At 45.7% G+C, this 21494-nt stretch overlaps 1 protein-coding gene across 1 annotated transcript in view; it reads right to left on the bottom strand.

Annotated features, from left to right (window-relative positions):
- Positions 1–21494, bottom strand: part of TRPM8 (transient receptor potential cation channel subfamily M member 8) — a 180221-nt gene that overhangs the window by 138943 nt on the left and 19784 nt on the right. The window contains exons 3-4 of the mRNA XM_019523359.1: positions 10539–10695; positions 1259–1436 (exon numbers count right to left, since the gene is read on the bottom strand). Of these exons, the coding sequence (XP_019378904.1) occupies positions 1259–1436; positions 10539–10695 (335 nt within the window). The remainder of the gene's footprint in view (positions 1–1258; positions 1437–10538; positions 10696–21494) is intronic.

The raw sequence follows: 21494 nt of genomic DNA, 5'->3' as shown, positions 1-21494 counted from the left end.
GCATGGAGCTGTGGGGGTGGGAAAAGAGGGGTGGGAAACAAGCTCCCCAGCCTGATCCCCCTCCAACTCCACACTCACAGAGCTGGGAAGGGAACAAGCTCCCAAGCCCCTGCCATGAATGCCCAGGTGGGCATTCATTCTGCCCTGGCAGAAGGAAGCTTCCAACCCCGACTCCCCTATTTGGGACAGTTCCCAGCCAGGCCCAAGCTGCACAGGAAAGCACATGCAGCCTAAAAGTGTCTGGGGACTGTCCTGTTTCAGGTAACCCCCAGCCAGCTCCAGGCTGCACATGCAGACTTCCCCACTCAACCTGGGAACTGTCCCTGTTAGAGGCAAGTCCCAGCTCCGTGCCCTGATCAGGTGATCAAGGGCTTGGAAAGAGCTGTAGGGTTGGTGTGTAGATCCAAGCCCTCTGCCCTGATCCGTCAGTGGGGCAGCTAGCAGCAAGCTAACTGCCCCACCACCAGCAGATTGGGCCAGGGGGCTGGGACCTGCAGCTCTTTCCAAACCCCGTGCCCCTGATTGGGGTGCCAGGGCCAGGAGTTCCCTGTTGCCAGGACACTGTTCCCACCCCAGCAGTAGGAAGCCCCCCGGGCCAGGAGACAAGCCTAGAGGCAACTGTCTCCTGGCCCAGTGCTTCCTGCCAGCCCATGGGCTAGCACCCAGGGGGAGCCTGGAGCTCCCCCCGGTGGTAGCATGGGCGTATTGCAGGGCTGCAGGAAACTAGGTTCAAGTCTGCTACCTAATCCCTGCATATGTAGACACCTGCCTAAAAGTGCTTAAAACAGATTAGCTTATACCAGTATAAATTTAGGCCAAAGTAAAGTAAATGCATGTATAGATGCACCCACTGGGAATGAATTAAGCCTAGTACTTTAATGTGAGATATTGTAATATTTGTTTTTTTCAGGTATCTTCTGGCACATACCAGTTATTACATTTAATTTAAAAGTAGCAAATGCATAAGTGATGGGATATGTAGTGGGATATTTAGAACAGGAAAAACAATATCAAAAAAGGCAAGTTTGTCTCAAGATTCATCTCCCTGTTTCTCATATAGGAACAACAAAAAAGTCACAACATTTTTCTTCCTATTAAACCCAGGTTCATTTTGGCACCAACACATATTAGTTTGTACAGAACAGTTTATCCACTTTTCCATATTAGTTTGTACAGAATAGTTTATCCACTACATGAACATGCACTTATTTACCCTAGGGGGAAAAAAAAGAGTAGCTGCAAGACAGCCATTTTTCACCTTTGGACTGGGCAATGAAGATTAGCCTGCTAAATATCTTGCGCATCCGTGGCTTCAGTGCAAAATTTTTTGCTCCCCCTGTGACTGAGATGACAAGGTTGGGAGTTTTCAGGTGCCAATGCTGAGTCATCAGCTCATAGAGCGTTTCAGAGTCTGTGTCACATGATAAACGTATGTACTTGATGGAGAAAGAAGAGAGAACAAAGATAATAATGAATTAGTACAGTACAAAGGAACAGGCAAGTTCCATTTGCTCTCAGACTAAAGAGTCTGACTCCTCATTTGCTTTAAGCTGTGTGGAGTCACTTATACCAACAAAATGCAAAATAGGTACCAAATCATTTCTGTTAGGTTATACACCATGATTGGACAGGAGTAAATTACTGTGCAAAATGCAAAGCCACAGAGAAACAAGTTCAAGGACATTTTTGTTATGGTCTGTATTCTCTGTGGTCCCCAGCCCTCCTCCCTAGTCCCACAGATCTATACCTCAGGAACCTTAGGTCCTTTACTCCTGTGAAAGTAATGCTTAGACTCATCTAGAAATCTGCAGCATTCCTTGGCAGAAGTCTATGCAGGATGGACACTGCCTGCAGACCAAACTGTCATACTAGGTTCTATGTTTGCATCACACTTCAATACTTGCATCAACACCATATGTTGAGATATTTTTCTACCTGATAGAAAATGAAAAACTAGTCATTTCTATACCAAATTCATACTATGTCTGATAAGACTTTTTGATATCCCTCCCATAACTGACAAAAGATAGTGTGCAGAAAGACTTGGACAGGGAACTATACTTCTCTTCATAGAAGAAACAGAAGTCTAGTCACGTGCAAGTTTTCCTTTCATAAAGCATCCTCTTGCTAAGCCGTAACTCCATACTGCGTACTGTGCTGCTTTATTTGAAGTTCATGCTCCAGTCTCAGTGTTAACAGATTGTTAATGCAATTCCCTTCCCAGAAGAGCACATGAGCTATGGAAGATGTACCTAGGAAAACACCTGGAGCTGAAAGTGTGGACTCTGCGGGCAAAGTCCACAATTCTCCTAGAATTAGGCCAGGTACAGACAGTATACTTTTACCAGAATAAGTGATCAGAAACGAGTCTATAACCGTAACAGAACAGTTCAACGCACATATGCTGATTTTAAAATGGCAGAACCTGGTCTAAGATTTGCCCTCCCCACCCCTACCCCAACAGGGCAAATGTGTGTTCTGTTTGCTACCTCTCTAAACTATGCCATTTACAAAAAACTGCATAACTTGAATCAATTCCACCCCAAGCTTTTTGAATGCCTGTACCTAGCCTAACTGAGAGAATTGGGACATTGTAGAGAAAGAAACACTGTATTTGGGAGGCCTTTCAAATACAGAGAATGATTCAGCCTTGCACAGGGATGACTATGACAACAAACCAGGTCATGACAGGCTGCATCAGTCCCTGGTTTGGCAGGACATAAGTGAGGCAACAAAGGCTGCGGAAACCTCTATCTCAATTTGTACTCAGAGGCTACTGCATATATTTGGACAGCTAAGTGAGGTTATAGAAGGCTGGAAAATCTGTGCTTTTCCATTGCCCAAGTCCATGTAATGCAGACAATTTAATAAATGGGATTGAAGTGTTTGCCACATCCTTTCAAGTAGTTGTACAGCACCTAGTACCATGGTGCCCAGGCTCAGGAATTAAGTTTCTAAGCAGCTCCAGAAGAAAAATAATAAATTTTTGGATTTGATATTTTGATTTACTGTGCTTCCTTAATTAAAAATACTCCTGTTTCAAATTGCTAACCATTCCCAAGTACTTGATTCTGTGTAGACACATCTATAAAAGAACTAGATATAGGTGACCAGGGAAGTGCAGACTTTTTCTTAGGACCAGATGAGGGTTGGGAGAATGAAGATTGAGCCAAGAATGTTGTTATTTCAGAAGAGTTTCTCAGGACAGATTACTGAACCCAGCCATGATTACTGCCATTGACATAAAGCAGTAAGATTACAGAGGCGGAGGGTTCTAGCCAGGGAGGTAGTAGTAACCTCTATATTAAGAATGCTATTATAAAAGGATGGTTGTAATTTCTTTTTTAAACACCATCATTATCTACATCAGGGCTATAATGTTTTGCAGGGAGGATTACTTTAATCTTCTTTTACATGAAGGACTAGAGTCAGATATATTCCACCTTCAGTTCTTTTTATAAACTTACCAATGGAAAGACAACTTCCAAGTAGGAAGAAAACTGGTTCAGAAGTTATGTAATAATGAACATGTGAAGTTGGTCCCTTCATACACAGACATTAAGTATTTACCACCTTTTTTCAAAGCTAATTGGGGCCTTTAAAGTAGAGAATGCAAGAATCTAAGTTGTAATACAAGAATAAGCCAACTTGCTCCATTGATTTAACATTTGATTTAACTTCTGCAGCACTTCAACAAAACAAGTTATGGGGTTAAAGTGTTTACAAGCAAACATTTGTGCTGACCAACATGGATCAGTTACAGTATCACATCTTGTGTTGAACTGCCCTCTATCTCTGCTACTTTTCATGTAAAGCATTATTAAAGGATATTATAGATAGAACATGTAGCACCTCCTGACTTCACCTGCTTTACTTCAGCTGTCACTGCACTGTTTTCTTTTACATTTAATATTTACAAACAGCTGTGGAGACCAGCTGCCTCTGGCTCCATATGTGCCAGCAGCTTCCATCACAAGCAGTAGTGGAACCAACAGGGCCCCCAAGGGGCTAAGCCTCTCCTTCAGTGTCTCCCTCCAACCCTTATTCTGAACATAAGCTAGGTACAAAAACTATTCCACCAACCATTTGCTGTGGCTTTAAACTGACTACACCCTTCAGAGAAAACAAAATGAAGGTTGCCTGGTGATATTCTGCACAGCACCATTCTAGAGCAGCAAGATCAAACATAACTCAAATCTTAAAAAAAATTAAAAATAAAGAAAGTTACAAACAAGGGTACCCTTAAACTGCATTCACTGTGCTTGATGTAGCTGTACTAAGGGCCAGAGGATTAGTTGGAGCAGCTTGAAGGAGTAAGGACTGTGAAAAGGAGATTGGAGGTCACAGTTCTGCCAAGAGGATTACTATCCTCCTATAGATGTGTATAGCTTTAATTCAGACCTAGATTTTTTTGTATAGCGGGGTCATTGTTTGAGTGTCAGATAGGCAGACATAGCTCCTGTTTAGTACACCACAAATAAACCCAAGTCACTAGACAACCTTATCTCTGAGTTGATCATGTTAACTTGAAAAAATATTTTTGGAAGGTGCTCATGATTATTTGTCAGCTGTGGTATCACATGGACTTGTAGTTGACACATTACAGTGGTCTGCCAAACATAAAAGGATGATGTGAATAACTACTCCCTCCATTCCCCTATCTACCTAAATACTGTGTTACAGGAGAATGTGGATCATGATCATTCACTGAAATGTTTGAAGTAAGTAACTAATAGAGCCAGTGAGAACAGTGCCAAATGTGGCCTATATTCCAAAATCTTGACAGTTTTATTACATAGTAATTTCGGTAACTGTAATCAGTCATATGTAATCATGAATCTCTCCCCATCTCCCTACCCCCAGACCATGCACTATAACATACAGCTACTTTGCTACTCCCTCTAGATCACCTTACCAGTCCCAATATTGGCAATTTAGAAGCCATTCACATAGGAAAAGTTGCTCTGCTGTTCTGCTGCTGTATACATATATCACCTTCAACAGCTCACTGGGAGTCTGAATACTTTCTTGATTATTCAGCCCAAGATGTACCTTGTGCCTAGCTCAGTTCCCCCAATACACAGCCAGTCCACCTCCCTTGAAGCTAGACCTACAAAAACATCAAGTATAGCAATATCCCCCGTCACACATGGGGGTGCTGAATACTTTATGGTCTTGTTTTTTGGTTTTCAAAGGTTTAAATTGGAACTTTCAAGGTTCTACCAACATAAGCACACATGGGACATGGGTTCTGCCACATTCTAATGCATAGAAATGTGACTTTAAAATGCTCCCAACATGTGCCTTGTTCTATGGAGGCACAGAGAGCAGTTCAGACCTCGTGAGAAGAACAGAATCCTGGAGACCTTCACACAAACAGGGGAGAAGAATGCTGAACCAATAGGTGTCCTGGTCTCTGGCTTCCTGTAATCCCTAACTCTTCTTTCCACAAAGCCTCTCTTTCCCTGTCATCCACTGTCACCCTCCCTTGCCATTAACCCTTCCATCCTGCAATCTTCCTCAAAACCCACAGCTTCAGCACTGCAGTGTAAGCATCCGTGGATTTATTTTCTTTTTTTTAAATATTTTCAGCCCCTTCTGAATTATTATGCTCAGGCCCACTTTCAAAGAGGGGGGGGGCAGGGGGAAGATTCAGGGCAGAGGCAGGCAAATAATAATATATGCCCTGAGCATTCTCAGATTTCTCCCTTGGCCAGAGTTTGAATGTATAGTGTCTGGATAAATTCAAATTCAATAGCAACACATTTTTCCTGCAAGCCATCAAATAATGATGCTACAAATAATGCTTTCTACTGTCTTTGTTTGTTTATGGGATTCCATTCCACCAGCTGCTCTATAACATTGTGGCAGGGCACAAGTGGTGCCTGCCACTTTAAGAGGTGCTGGCAGGCTATGGAGCAGCTGGCAGGTGGGCTCAGGTTCAGTTATGTGATCACCTGATGGCTAGGAGGTAGCCTGACTGGAGGAGGGCTGAGAAGTCAGAGTATAAGCCCAGACCTAGGGAGCAGTAGCAGCAGTTGCAACTGGGGAGGTGAAGGATTAACACTGCCCAGCCTGAGGACTGCTGCTCCGTTAACACCTGGAGATTGGGATAGGAACTATAGGAACGGAAAAAGTTCCTTTTGGTCCTGGGTAAGACCTGAAACTGCACCCTGCTCGGGTTGGATGGTATGGTGGGGCTGCCTGTGGCGGGGCAGTTTCCAGGAAATGCCACACCTGTGCCTCCTTGGTGAAAGGCGAGGAAAGCCTCAGCTCCCCACTGCCTTGTGGGTACCCCATGGAGAGGAAAGGCTAGGGGAGCACACCTTGAAAGAACAGCATCTAGCCGTAACGCCGCCGAGACCCTGAGGGGGAAGGGTCTGGAGGGAGGCAAAGGCCCACTGGGTGGGGCCTGAGGTCTGAGGGATGTAAGGCCCAGAGTAAAGGCCCAGAGGAAGGGCCAAAGTGTGACCCAGTGTGGGGCAGAGTGAGCCTGAAGGGCCCCGCAGGGTATGGCTCAGGTGGGAACCATAGGGCTGTGTAGAGTAGAGCCTGACTGGAGAGGGAGCAGCTCAGTGAGGAGCAGAATAGTGTGACCAGGAGCCCAAGGCCCACAGAGTAGGGCCTGAGGCCAAGTTTGGGCGAGAGCCCGAGTGTGGCCCAGCAAAGGGGCTAGGGGAGTTGTAGGTGATTTTGGATGCCATCTGCAAGACATGGGACATGGTATTAGGGAAGAGTCAGAGCCATTTATTTTGGCCCTAGGCATCAGGGCAACAAATGGGCAACTTCCTGCATGTAAACATCAATTTGTGGTATGAATGATGCATGCCACCAGAGGCTGGTGGAGCATGGCGACTGCCCGCAGACAACAGGCATAGCGGTGTCAGCAGTGGGAGGTGGCAAGCATTGACCAGCAGTCGCCAACCACCTGCAGATGCCGCTGCATATCAGGGACTGCCTGCAGATGCCACTGGTGGCATTGCTGGTGGGGAGATGGGGTGGCCAGCGGTGACCACCCACAGGCACTACCAGCAGCATTAGTGGCGCTTTTCACAGGGGGTGCACCTCCAATATCAGGGCATGCATGTACACCCGCATGCACCCCCTACTTATCGCCAGTGATTTGTGGTAACATCAAAACGCATAGAAGGTAAGTGAGGGTGGACTGCCCTAGACAAGGGGCAGGCCAGTGATGTACTCGGCCCCAGAATGGCCTCCTGCTACAAATATACATGCCTTCAACATCACCTCCCCATGTAGGGTATAGCACAAATGTTCATGAAGTAGTCTGCTGTTAGGAAACCCCAACCTGGCAGAGAACAGAGCAGAATCTCTCTTCAGGAATATAGACTATTGTACCACAAGCTGGTTTTCCAAACTTCACACCAACTTCCTACGCAACACTGAATCAACATCAAGACAAAATCTTTGTCTTAAAAAGTACTTACAAAAGCAATTGCCAACACACTCACTCACTCACGGAGCCTTTCAGATAGCCACTTAGAGAACAAGCCAAATAACAAAAGAACTGAAACTTTACTTCTGAAACAGAGAGACACGTATACTCAAGTGTAAATCACATTTATAATAGAAACCATGGGAAAGCAGAGACAAGAAGAACCTTCATTAACATGCACACACAAGCTGCAATCTGCAGCTTAGACAATGTGCTTTTGGTAAAATTCTATTTTATTTTCAAACAGTTTGTGAACTTCAACTTCTTGTGAATCCTTAGAGCCCTCTTGAATCATTTTTTTCTATCACAGCCAACGTCATTGCAATGCTCCATACACACCACCCTTCATCTTATCTTTGACTCAACCAATTATTCCCTTCAGTTATGCATAGTTAAAAATGACTAAATATTATAAAAGGATGTTGAAAATGTCATGTTTCATTTTCAGGAATGTTTAGGGATGTAGCCTGACTTGGAAATCTAATTTTTTTTGTTTTGTCTGTTTTTGTTAAGGTGACCATGGGTTTCTAGGAAATGAGAAATAAAAGTAATATGGTCAAAGAAACTGCCAGGGTTATGCACTCTGTGACAAGAGGCAGCTCTCGGTGTCATATCCATCACCGACCTGCTCCTGTCCTGGGCAACCTGCCTGTGATCTCCTGCCATGCCTTGATGTAAACAGATAAAGGAAAATGCAGGAGTCTACCCTTTTCAATCACCTGAGGACCAAGGCCTAAATACATGGCTCCGAACTTCCCTTTACCATGCCCCGTGCCTTGCAGATAGCATCCATACTAGGTACTCACTGTCCTGGCCCCACTGAACCATGTTCTCCCCCACTTATGGGTCTCTCTTCATTACTCAGTCCCTATTTGGGGTTTTCCACCCTGCTCCCCATTGGACTCAGACCTTATACCTCCTTTGGGACTCCAGTTCCTTTGGGTATGCCTAGCTCCGCACTCTCAGTTTACAGGCCTTCTACATAACTGCAGTTTTTACTCTGTCTCTTGGGCCCTCTGAGTTGTTACCAGACTCTCAACCTCGAAGGCCCTCCAAGTGACTACAGGCCTCAATCCATTTCCTTGAACTTCCAAGCTGTACTTTAAGCTTCCTTCACAGGGGTCATTGATGCCCAGGCCCTCGCTCTATCCCCCCAGTCTTCAGAACTGCTACAGACCTCTCTCAGCTTCGCTGGCCATCTAGGTGATCACCGGCCTCTCTCTGCTCACTCCACACCTGTCCCCATTAAAGAGGTAACCAACCAAGTCATGGAGGCTGAGGCTTTAAGGCACCCTATCCCCGCCTTTTGCTGGGGTGGCACAAGCGCAGCATTTCCTAGAGACCACCCTGTCACAGGCAGCCCCACCACACCATCCAACCCCAGCAGGGCGTAGTTTTAGGTCACACCCAGAACCAATGGACCCGCAAAGCCCTGTCCTAGAGCCTACCTATTTCGCAGGGCTGACCCTCATCCATCCTATATCTTCTCATTCCAGGTAACTCATCTCCTTGTGGCCTTCAGGGGTTATCTAGGACTTCCTTCATATGTCCCCTGGTGTCCAGGCCCTCACCCCTCATCTGTAGTCCCTCCTACATTAGGGACCTTTGGCCAATATGGCCTTGGCCCCAGGTTGGGCCAGTCAGGGCACCAGACTGACCATTGCCAGATTCCAACGTCCCTCTATGGCCCACAACCTCCAGGGCCCCTTCTCAGAGTCATGGCCCTCTCCATGCTGCTCACCTCCCCATGCTCTAATCTACCTCCAAGCACATGTACCCTAGGCTCGCACTCTCTCTCTCATGCTGATCTGTTCAGGACAGAGCTGGGTTCAAGCTCCTCTCCTGCTCTCCCAGGGTCTCTCACTCTGGAAAACCCAGGTCTGGGCTGCCCCAGGTTCTAGTTCCCTTGTTCTCACTGAGCCTTCTTCCGGCTGCTCAGGCAGCCACAGCCAGGCTCTCATTCTTGCTGCATCAGGCAGCATATCAGGCTGTAATTATCTTGGGCCTTCACTAATCTAGCCCTTTTGGGTACAGCCTTCTCTATATTGAAGAACCCCCTCCTGGGGTCCTCCAGAGCCTACTCCTGCCCCTATTAACTCACCCTATCCTCTGGTACTCCCCTCTCTTTCTCAGGGAGCCAAACTTCCCGTACTGCCTAGTGGGGAGTAGCAGCCAAGTCCAACTAGGCTACTTAGACCCTGATGGCCTCCACCTGGTAGGGCTTCCCAGACAACAAGGTTTCCCCCACTCAGCTTTCAGTGCTATGCATGCCTGCAGCTGTCCTAGGACTGTGTTCCAGGCTCGCCCAGCTACACCCCTTCCCAGGAAAGCTTTAACTGCTGCTGCTTGTCTCCAGAGCTCTCCAGTTCCAACTAGCAGCCCATGTCCCTGGGTCTGGGCTTATACCCAAGCTGCCTAGCTCTTCTCCAATCAAGCTGCCTCTTAGCAATCAGATGACCACCTAAATGTGCCTGAGTGCACCTGTTGACTATTGTGCAGGCTGCCAGCTCCCTTTAAAGTGGCAAGCACCCTTATGTCCTGCCACATACCCTATTCATAAAAAGGAAATTTCTCCTGGAAGACGCTTCATAGGGAAAAAAATCTCTAATAATTTCTACAATCAAAATCATTTCAATATTACAAAGATCTTTTTTTCCCCATATCCCAGATTTTCAAAACAAAATTATTTGCTTCTACCCTGCAAAAGTGTTTCATTTAAAATAACCTGAGGGAAAACAAACTTTTTTACAGAGTTTATTCACTTATATTTCTTCAACTAGAAATATTTTTCCCAGCTATGTTAATTATGTAAATAAGCAGCTGTATATCTAAGATAGCACCCCAGAGGTTTCCCCAGCTTCAACATTAATAGCTGAAAGTTAAGTACTTTGGATTTGAAGTCTGACTGTTCATTTAGATGTCAAGTCTGAGGTTCCTGTGTTTGAGTAATCTACGCCTCGTTTCCTTCCTGTGATTATTTTCTCTCCTTTACAACTGCATGCCATTTTATGAAGTATAGTACAAAAAAAAGGGTCACTGGCCATTTTCAGAGGAAATGGAGTTAAAATATGTGGTCACTTACCTTTCCTTTTTTCCCCATATTTTCAAACTGAATGTCCCCAAACGCATTAGTGGGAAGTTCCTTTGTGTGTTTCTTATAATTCCATTTCTCATTCTTATTGACCTGAGTGCCTTCTATATGCTGGCTTTGCAAATATCCACATTTACACATATTCTCCCTGGTAAAAAAAAATGAAAAGAAAGAAGAACCAGTGGCCAACAATTTATTAAAAAGTGGGAAGAAGAGCAACCTGCCCATAACAAACATTTATGCAACCACTATTGCTTGTGGAAATACAATTATTATATTGCAATTACCCTCACAGGAATAAAATACCTCTAAAAGGATTGCATTGTGAACAAATCTGAATCCTTAAGGAGCTTAGACAAAAAGGAAGAAAACAACTTCTACAACTGATGACTCAACAGCTGAAGGGAACCAACACAAATCAAGAGCTAATGTAAGTTCTCAGTATTTCTGTCTCGGACATGGCTCTGGAAACAAAGGACAAACTCAGAGTAATACTTCTGAGAAAAATCACAGCACAGTCCTCCAGCATCCCAAGATGTTTTGCGCTTTCCTCCAGGAGACTGTGAGTTGCTTGGGCTGGACTCTACTGCTGCAGCTCAGCAAAGAGCAGAACATACCACTGTGCACTGTGCTGTAGGAAAACGCAAGCTGAGGTTGAACAGTCTGACTCAGCCAATCAGGGCTTCCCTATGCACTGCTGCCATCCGTCTCCAGACTGAGGTAGCCTGTAGAGCACACAGAGATGTGTGCACAGCAGAGCTGTGCAAAATTTCAGCAGCCGTTTCATTTCGGAGGTGTTTTGGGCCATTTTAGTGCCCAAAAAACCAAATCCAAATTGAAATGGAAGGCTCCCAAACAACTCTGTAATTAATCGGAAAGCTCCAAAACATTTCAGAAATGTTTCAGAGAATTTTGGAGTTTTGGAGCCGGGCTTGCAGGAAAACAAAAACTAAGAAGAGGAAGAGGAAAGAGGAAAGAGGCAGGGAAGGACTGCTCTGATATAGACATCTAGCTCCCAGTTTGATTCCCCAGCTCTCTGATCATTTCCCCAGGTCTTCCCATGGGGTGCGGGCCCCTGGATCTGCACGCCAGGTTTCAGCAGGCTGCTGCTCAGCAGCCTGCTGAGCACTGGGAAGACTGCAGTGCTGCCGCTGACAGAGCTGGGGGAGTGATCAGAGAGCTAGAGAATGAAAGCAGGAGCTGGGGGAGTGATCAGGTCCCTGAACATTCCGGTTCAATTCTCCTGTTCCCTGATCTTTCCCCCAGCTCTCTAATCGCTTCTCACAGCTCTTCCTGGGGGAATAAAGCTTTGCATTCACCAGCTGCAGAGCATGCAGGATGACCACATACTGGCACTGCCAGTTGGGGCCAGTGCCAGCACCTGACTCTGCCCGGCACAGCCCATGCTGAGTGCCAGGAAGAACCCAGTGCTGCTGCTGGCCCCAGCTGGCAGTGGCAGCCTGCTGTCATCCCACAAGCAGATCCAGGGGCCTGCATCCCCCGAGAGGGCTGTGGGGCTGTACCAGGCTCCTCCCTGAGGGTGCAGGCCCCTGGATCTGCCTACAGGATGACAGCAGGCTGCCACTGCCAGCAAGTGATACAGTGGAGTCGCATCTTATGCGCATTTAACTTGTGCGAATTCAGCTATACGCACTCAGCTGCTGGGGCTGGCCGCTGGGTGCTGGCCGGGGCATGGCGCGTAGTGTGGCACCATGTGGTACAGCCTGCACGTGCCAGCATGGCTGGGGGGCAGCAGCTCACTCACGCTCAGCTTGCGGCCCTGGCCGGATGAGGTGGCAGAGGACGAGGGGGGCGAGGAGTGCATGTGGAAGGCGCAGCTGTTGCACTGCATGCACAGGCTGTGTGGCACTGCACCCACCTTGTCCGGGCCCTGCAGCAGCGGCGGCTGCTCGGCGCCAAAGCCTGGCAGGAAGGGTGATTTAAGGGATTTTCAACTATACGTGATTTTCACCTTACTCACCGACTTCAGAACGCAACCCCCGCGTAAGATATCACTCTGCTTACTTGTTTTGCTTTGAACAGTTTGGGGTGCGGTTTCACAAAAATCCCTGCACCTTTCCTTTGAAACTTGGCAAACTTCATGCCCTCAGAAGGGGTTACCATACCTGCAATTGTCATCTGAATTAGGCAAGAAATTACAAAGTTATAGTCATTTTAGTGATTCCCCATTGTAGCCTATGGCTGAAACACCAAAAAAGTGTCAAAACTCCGAAACAGATTTGGCCGAATTGAAATGGGACAGTGATCTGAAACACTGAAAAGAATCACTGTGCCTCCGAAATGCTGAATCCAAAACCAAAATGAAACATAGCCATTTCACACAGCCCTAGTGCACAGGTCTCCCTAACTCCTCCATTACCCCCACTCTAGCTGTACTCCAAGTTCCCTGTTCTTCAGGGACCCAGAATTTGAACGACTGTTCAGGGGCATGTTTTTCTACTAGGAAAACAAACCCAGGAGAATCCTCCTAGATCATTAGAATGTGCATATATAACACTGAGTGTCAGTACAACTGCATTTGCAAATCACAAAGACTCAGATTACGCAAGAACAAAAATCAAGCACCAAGCACACTTACACCACAACTCCAGCTTACCCTGTGTTATATGCATCCTTCTAACTTTTTGTGCCTTTGTTTGTATAATGTAGAACTTCACATCTCTCCCTTTTGTTTTACTTAAAGCCAGGTATATTAGTACCTTCATAGTCATTTTATTGACTACAAGGATCTGGGGGCTGGGCTCAAGGGACTGGGGGCTCAAGTAGTTTTTTCTTCTGTGCTCCCTGTTGCAGGCCACGGAGCCAAGAGGGAAGGCTGTGTGGAAGAAGTAAACAGATGCCTCCAACAGTGGTGCTACCATGAAGGCTTTGGTTTCTTCGACCACAGCATGCACTTCTGGGAGAGGGGACTCTTGGGACGAGACGGCATCCACCTCACGTGGAGAGGTAAGTCCCTGTTCTCAGCCAGGATGGCTGATCTACTAGACAGGGCTTCAAACTGACTTTGCTGGGGGACAGGGAAACTCCTAGTGGAGCATGCCTGGGGCCTGGCACACAGGAAAGTTCCCATGTGGAGGACACTAAGATAACTGTTTTTGAAAATGCTAATGAAACAGTTCTCCCATAGTCTCTCAGGAAATTAAGGGTGTCAGTTGGGGGCCTCAGCTGCCTGTATACCAATGCCAGGAGCATGGGGAATGAGCAGGAGGAGCTAGCCCTCTTGTTGTCTAGCAGGCACTAAGACTTGGTAGGGATCACAGAGACCTGGTAGGACTCCTCACATGATTGGAGCGTAGCCGTAGGGGCTATACCCTGCACAGAAGGGACCGAGCAGGGAGAAAAGGCAGAAGGGTAGCTCTGTATGTGAGGGCGCAGTACACCTCTCTGGGGCCTGACATTGGCTCCACAGATAAGCAGCCTGAAACCCTCTGGGTCAAGCTTTGGGGCAGATGGGTGGGACAAGTGAGAGAGACCTAACTGTGGGCATTTACTACAGGCCTCTGAATGAGGGAAGGAGCTTGATTTGGAGTTCTCTAGTGAAGGGGGACTGGACCCAATGATCTACAAGGTACCTTCCAGCCCCTAACCGTCTATGAAACTATGAACTGACAGAGGTCATGAGTGCAAGGGATTTGGTTGTCATGGTACCTGGACACAGATTGGAAGGAACACTCGGCTAGGTCAGATTGGTCATGTAGCTTCTTAACTGTAATCAAGGAGCTCTTTCTGACACAGGAAGTGCAAGGACCAACCAGAGGTACCACTCTCCTAGACTTCCATAGATTTCATAGATTTCCACAGACATTTGGGCTGGAAGGGACCTCGGAAGATCATCGACTCCAGCCCCCCGCCCAAAGGGCGGGAAGTCAGCTGGGGTCATATGATCCCAACAAGATAAGCATCCAATTTGCTCTTGAAGGTGTTCAATGTAGGTGCTTGAACCACCTCTGATGGCAGGTGGTTCCAGATCTTGGGGGCTCGGACAGTAAAGAAATTCTTCCTTATGTCCAGCCTGAAACAGTCTCACCGAAGTTTATGACCGTTCGACCTTGTCATCCCTTGGGGCACTCTGGTGAACAAATGTTCCCCCAGATCCTGGTGGTCACCCCTGATAAACTTATAGGTGGCCATCAGATCACCCTTGAGCCTGCGCTTTTCCAGGTTAAAGAGCCCCATGGCTCTCAGCCTGTCGTCATAAGGTCTGTTTTCCTGACCTCTGATCATGCACGTGGCTCTTCTCTGGACTCTCTCAAGCTTCTCCGCATCCTTTTTGAATTGTGGAGCCCAAAACTGGATGCGGTACTCCAGTTGTGGCCTCACCAAGGCCGAGTACAAGGGGAGAATGACATCCCGGGATTTGCTTGAGAAGCACCTATGGATACGAGCCAGCATTCTGGTCACTTTACTAGCCGTAGCATCGCACTGCAGGCTCATGTTCATCTTGTGGTCAATGATGATCCCCAAGTCTCTTTCTTCCGTAGTGCTAGCCAGCGTAGCACTGCCAAGCCTAAAAGGGTGCTGCAGATTTTTCTTCCCAAGGTGGAGAACCTTGCATTTTTCAGTGTTCAACACCATCAGGTTCTCGTCCACCCATTAGCTGAGCCTGTCCAGGTCAGTCTGGATCACCCGCCTGTCTTCTGGCATGGATGCTTTGCCCCAAAGTTTGGTGTCATCCGCAAACTTGGCCAGTCCGCTCTTGACTCCAGTGTCCACATTATTAATGAAGAGGTTGAACAATATGGGTCCAAGCACAGAGCCTTGGGGGACCCCACTGGTCACAGGACACCATGATGAGTGACTGCCATCAATTACTACCCTCTGGGTCCAACCATGGAGCCAATTTCCCAGCCAGTGGATCATGGTGGGAAATTGGCTCCGTGGCGGAATTGGTCTTGGCCAAATGATATGATCTGGTGTGTGGCTTGAACATTGAGGGTAGCCTGAGTGACAGCAACCCTAAGCTCATCAGGTTCACTGTCCACTGCAAGGTTTACAAATCAACTAGCAAGATTGAAGTCCTGGACTTCAAAAATGCTGACTTCAACAGGCTCAGGGCACTAGGAGAGGTGATGTGGGAGCAGGGACAGAAGGCAAATGGGGTGCACAAAGAGTGGTCATTCCTCAAGGACACAATCCTTGAAGCACAAAAGGAAACTGTTCCCATGAAGAGGAAAGGTAGCAGAAGGGCTGGCAAGCTCTCCTGGCTCAATAGCGACATTGTGGTCCTCTTGAAGAAAAAAAAGAAGCTTACACATAGTGGAAGCTAGGGACCGTCTTCAAGGAGGACTATACAACAGTGGTCTACACTTGTAGGGAAATAATTAGGAAAGTTGAGGTAGTGACTGAGTGTAAGTTAGCCAAGGACAATAAGAAGTCCTTCTTTAGTTATATAGGGAGAAGAAAGAAAACAAATGGAAGTGTGGGGCCCCTACTTAACACCTTGGGATAGCTGGTAATGGACACTCCAGAAAAAAAATGAACTCTTGAATCCCCACTTTGCTTCGGTACTTCATCGGACCAAGGGGAAAGACAAGTGAGATATGGTTCACAAGGGGCATGGTGGGAATGACAGCCTTCCCACTGTGGATGCTGAGCTGGTGCAAAACCAACTAGAAAATCTAGACATTTACAAGTCAGCAGGACCAGATGAACTTCACCCAAGAGTGCTGATGGAGCTGGCTGAGGTCATTGTGGAACCCCTGGCAAAACTCCTTCAATAATCATGGCATACGGGGGAGATCCCTGAGGACTGGAAGAAGGTTAACGTTGTGCCCATCTTCAAGAAGGGGAAGAGGGTGGATCCAGGCAACCCAGGCCAATCAGCCTAACTTCCATCCCAGGGAAAATCCTGGAAAAACTCATTAAAGAGTCTATGTGCAATATGCCTGTTGAGGGTAAAATTCTGAACAACAGCCAGCATGGCTTTGTTGTGGGTAAGTCTTGTCTTACCAATCTCATCTCCTTCTACGAACAGGTCTCTCACCACCTGGAGATGGGAGAGAAGGTGGACATTGTATACCTAGACTTCCAAAAGGCTTTTGATCTAGTATCCCACAATATCCGTGTGGGAAAACTGGAAGATTGTGGACTTAACTGCTCAACAGTTCAGTAGGTGGAAAACTGGCTGCATGATAGGACCCAGAGAGTTCTCATGAATGGATCTGTGACATCCTGGCAAGAAGTGGCCAGTGGTGTCCCTTAAGGGGTCCATGCTTGGACCAGTGCTTTTCAACATCTTTATCAATGATTTGAATTGAGGGTGAGGGTGAATTGAGTGAGGGTGAAAAGCTTGCTGGCCAAGTCTGCAGACGAAACAAAGTTATGGGTGAGCGTGATCATGACAGAACATAGGTTACAGATACAGGTGGACCTGGACAAGCTGAAGACTTGGGCAAACCAGAACCAGATGAAATTCAACACTCAGAAGTGTAAGGTGCTCCATCTGGGGCCAAACAATCCCCAACATACCTACAGGCTCGGTGACAACAATTTGACTTGCACCACAGCTGAAAGAGACCTGGTGGTAATAATCAACCATCACATGACCATGAGCTAGCAGTGTGATGCTGTGGCCAGCAGGACAAACACACTAGCATGCATTAACCATTGCAACTCATGCAAAACTAAGGAAGTGATACTCCCACTGTACACCACACTGGTGAGACTGTAGCTGGAGTACTGCGTCCAGCTGTAGGCGCCGCACTTCAACAAAGATATGGAAAAACTTAAGTGGGTCCAGACAAGAGCCACCCATATGATCTGGACTTGCAAGATAAGTAATACAAGGAGAGGCTGAGGGATTTGGGCCTCTTCAGCCTACAGAAGAGAAGGCTGAGAGGGGACATGGTAGCGGCTTACTGCTACATCAGGGGAGTACGTCAAGAACTCTGTGAACAGCTGTTCACAAGGGCATCCCTGGGGAAGACCAGGAGTGATGGATACAAACTCCTGGAAGGCCGCTTCAGGCTCAATTCCAGGAAAAACTCCTTCACAGTCACGGTGTCCAGACTGGAATTAACTCCCTCCAGTGGTGTTTCCAGCCACCTACCCTGGAAATCCTCAAAAGGAGACTGGACAGTCACCTCGCTGGGGTCACTTGACCCCAGTTGTCTTTTCCTGCTTAGTGCAGGGGGACTGGACCTGATGATCTACAAGGTCCTTTCCAGCCCCTAACAATCTATGAATTTATGAATCCATTATTAATAGTATTATTGCAGCACCTGGGAGCCACAATCATGGACCATTCTGCTAGACATTGCACAGCTACAAACACAACCATAGTTTGTTAACACAGTGATTATACTTTTCAAATCAGAGTCCCCATGCATCAAATGAAGTCAGCTTCAGCTTACATGCATGTGTTATGAAGCACAGTGACTTGAGATTCACAAAGACTGAATTGCAAGATCATCTCTCAACCTAACCAAGCATTTAGTACCTACACACTTTAGAAAAATGTCAGAAAGATACAGTGTGGGACTCCAATTAACTTCACTGGTCTCTTAGTAATTTCATACCACAGATGGCCATCACTGAGGTCAAAACCTTCCCCAGAACTGTGCTACAAAAACTCAGGTTGTATTTTAGTGTGAAATATCCCTTATGGTTGTGAAGATCATCTGGAACAGATGAATCAAGAATAATTTAAGGCAGTGATGTCTGCCTGAGTCTGTGGAACCTAAAAGAACAGTTCTATTGTGTATGAACTGTTTCGTCTATTTTACTTCTGGCTTTGTGGACCAGGCATTCCTTAATACACTGTTATTTGCATTTCTGAACAAAGATTTTGTGATCTTGCTACATCCAAAAACAGCATTTTGTTCTGTGCATCTGCCCTGTTTATCCCTCTACAATTCTCTACAGGGGAATGTTAATTGAGTTGTACTGCTAATTCCCTGGACTGTTCCTGGAAAAGAGTACAGTAGCAGAAGCTGAAACTATCTCTGCATCTGGGTGGATATAGAGATTCTGAGCTGGATTACCTAGACATTTCAAGAGTAGACTTCCAAAGTGGACTGAATTATGCACAAAATGCAACAGAAAAGCCCATCCTCAAATATACACAAAATAAACAAATATTTGGTCCATATGCTTTATCAAAAACCAGGTAGACTTGTACGTAGATAAAAATAAAGTGTTTTCATGGTAATAAAAACCATTGAAGCTGTCATAACATTCTAGCATTGTTGGAGCAGACATTGGTAATACAAAGTACACAGGGCTTATGAAAGACTAAAACATGTTTTCTGTGAGTAACTGCAGTAAGTTATATGAACTGCTTTAGCAGGCTTCAGCCTGAGACCCATACACAGTGTTAACAGGCTACATGAGGCAAGGGCGCATTTGACATAATTATGCCTAAGAAAGCAGATGCTGGATTATGTAAGAGTGGCTTCCCACTGTTATTGTCATTGTAAAGTTCAGCAAAACTCTACAAAAACAACAGACAAAACAAACTATAAAATGAGGTCACATATTTGCCTAGAGACCTTCATAGCTAGCCTATAATATGAGAACACGGAAATGTGTGTGATAGCATTAAGTAAAATTCCTTGAGAAAAGATATTTCACAGCAAGTCTATTTAGTGAGAGAATACTAATAAGGTTCTTAGCACCTCTGTTTCATTCATGAATATGAATCAGTTCTCTTACTCAAGAGACTGACATGTGCTTTAGATTAACTTGTAAGGTTTCCATATTTTCTTGCTAAAACAAGACATCTACAAAAATCACATAGATCAAACGTTGTCCGAATAACACAGTCTTGGACTCTGTTGGACATGGCCCCGAAGGAAAGTCTATCTGAGCTGGTAACAAATGAAAATAACATAGTTGGACTCTTAAGCCTGTCTGCATTGTACACAAAAAGGTATCCACAATGATCTATTGATTCAGCATTTTCTTGCTGTGTGTTTATTACAAAGTCAATATCTCCACTCAACGAGATTAGAGTGACTCTCTTGGGAGAAAATTATAAACAAGAAAACAAACTCAGTATTAAAAAGCCTTCAGAAAAGCAGCTTTAGGGCATCTCCATGAAGCTATATAATCAAAAGTAAAAATAAAGAAAGGAATAGTCTTCCCAGCACTACACAAGACTGATTTCAAAAGTAATAGTTTGCATATGTGAAAATCCCCATCTGCTGTGTGAATTTTCTAGCAGTAAGGTACTGATATTACATGAAAACTTAAGTGCATAGCATTTAAATATACATTGTGCCTACGGGATCCCTGACCTTGGAAAAAGACCTGCTGTCCTCCACTGAATGAAACTTAGCTTCAGATCACCATTTTCCATCCACTAGTCCCTAAAAAGAGATGTGAAGTTCAACAGAATGGAGAGGCAGCTCTAGCTTGAGCCTTCTTTCCCAAGGAGAATATGGAGAGAACTAGTTGGCCACCCAACCACTCTGTCTTATCTAGTAGGCAGGAAAGAACCCCAAGAAAAGACTTCTGTGAAGTAAAGAGAGAGCACACTGCAGGAAGAGCTCCCTTCTCTCACATACACAAACCCCCTACCTACCATACACAAAAAAGAGCATGCAGTCCTTAGACAAGCAGTGCTTTGTGTTCAAATCCTCACTTGTACATTTATGATTAATTTCCTTTGACTTCTATTTCCTTTCAGATAAACTGGGACAATAAAATCTTAACACCCATCAAACAGCACTGGGTGTTGTTTATTAACAGGAATGGGGTGCTGTTTATTATCCACAATGTCACAGACAAATACATACTAATGGCCTCAATTTCCCTTTCATAAGGCCTTGTTCACTGAAAAATGATTGTACTATTTGAACTGAATTGATTTAAGCCTTCCAAGCCCCTAGAAAAGAAGAAGTACTCCTAGTGTCAAAAAAACTGTTTTTATTTGTGTAGACAATTATCACAAAATAATGTGATTAAACAATACAGCTAAACTTATCTTTGGATTAGTGCAACTATACAACCACTTGGGAGTTTACTGAATCAAGTATTTGGATATAAAAAGCTGGACCCCTAGCCAAAATACTTAAATCAATACAGAATAGTGCACAAACCAGAACTAATGCCTTCACAAATGTTCTTTCTGAATTGTAACCAGTGGGGTAGTTCACCAACTCTCCTGGGAGATACTACAAGAGGAAAGGTGCTGTCACCATCCATTCCCCTGGGCATGAGAAATCAACAAAAAAAAACCCCCAAACTTTAATTAAAATAAGATGCTGGCTCCCCAGTGGAAGATGAAGGCTCTGGGAGGGGAAGGTGCTGGTCAGCAGGGTGGCATAAAGAGCAGTAGACTAGCTGGCTGCTGCTCCCTTACCCCCCACCCCCGGGGCCTCTTTGCCAATCAGCACAGAGGGCTGGGGCCACATAAAGGGCAGCCAGCAATCAAGACGGTAGCTGCCCCCTTGTCCCTCCCTCCCCCAGGTTCTTCATCAATCAGCACTGAGGGGTGAGATCACATGAAGGCATCAGCAATCAAGATGGCAACCAATCCCCCATCCCCCATCCACTCCCCCAGGCCTCTCCACCGATCAGCACTGTGGGGCAGGGTGGTATGAGAAAATTGTTAAGTTCCCCCATGATTTATGAAGACCCCCTACCCAGTGGATATTACAAACAGCTTAGTAGCAAAACAGTATTCCATCTGATCCATATGACGTGATGTCCAAGTTTGTTTTTTCTACATAAAATTTTATATTATGCCAAACACCAGCACCCAGAGAGTCATGTATACCCACGATATGCTCTATCCCTAAATCCCTATTTCTTTTCTCCTATCCTATTATCTTAGGGTGCTTGTACACATGGCGGGGGTATAGTCCTTAGTGTTTTATTCTATGTCCCCTAAATTGAAACAGTGAGTTTTTGATTGAAACCCACATTTCAATTTTTCCATCATGTTATGGTGAGAGCCTGATCCTTTTTTTTTTTTTTTTTTTT

Source organism: Gavialis gangeticus, unplaced genomic scaffold (assembly GCF_001723915.1).
Source record: "Gavialis gangeticus isolate Ggan-Ray unplaced genomic scaffold, GavGan_comp1, whole genome shotgun sequence".
Lineage (NCBI taxonomy): Eukaryota > Metazoa > Chordata > Crocodylia > Gavialidae > Gavialis > Gavialis gangeticus.
This window is presented reverse-complemented; position numbering and strand designations above follow the sequence as displayed.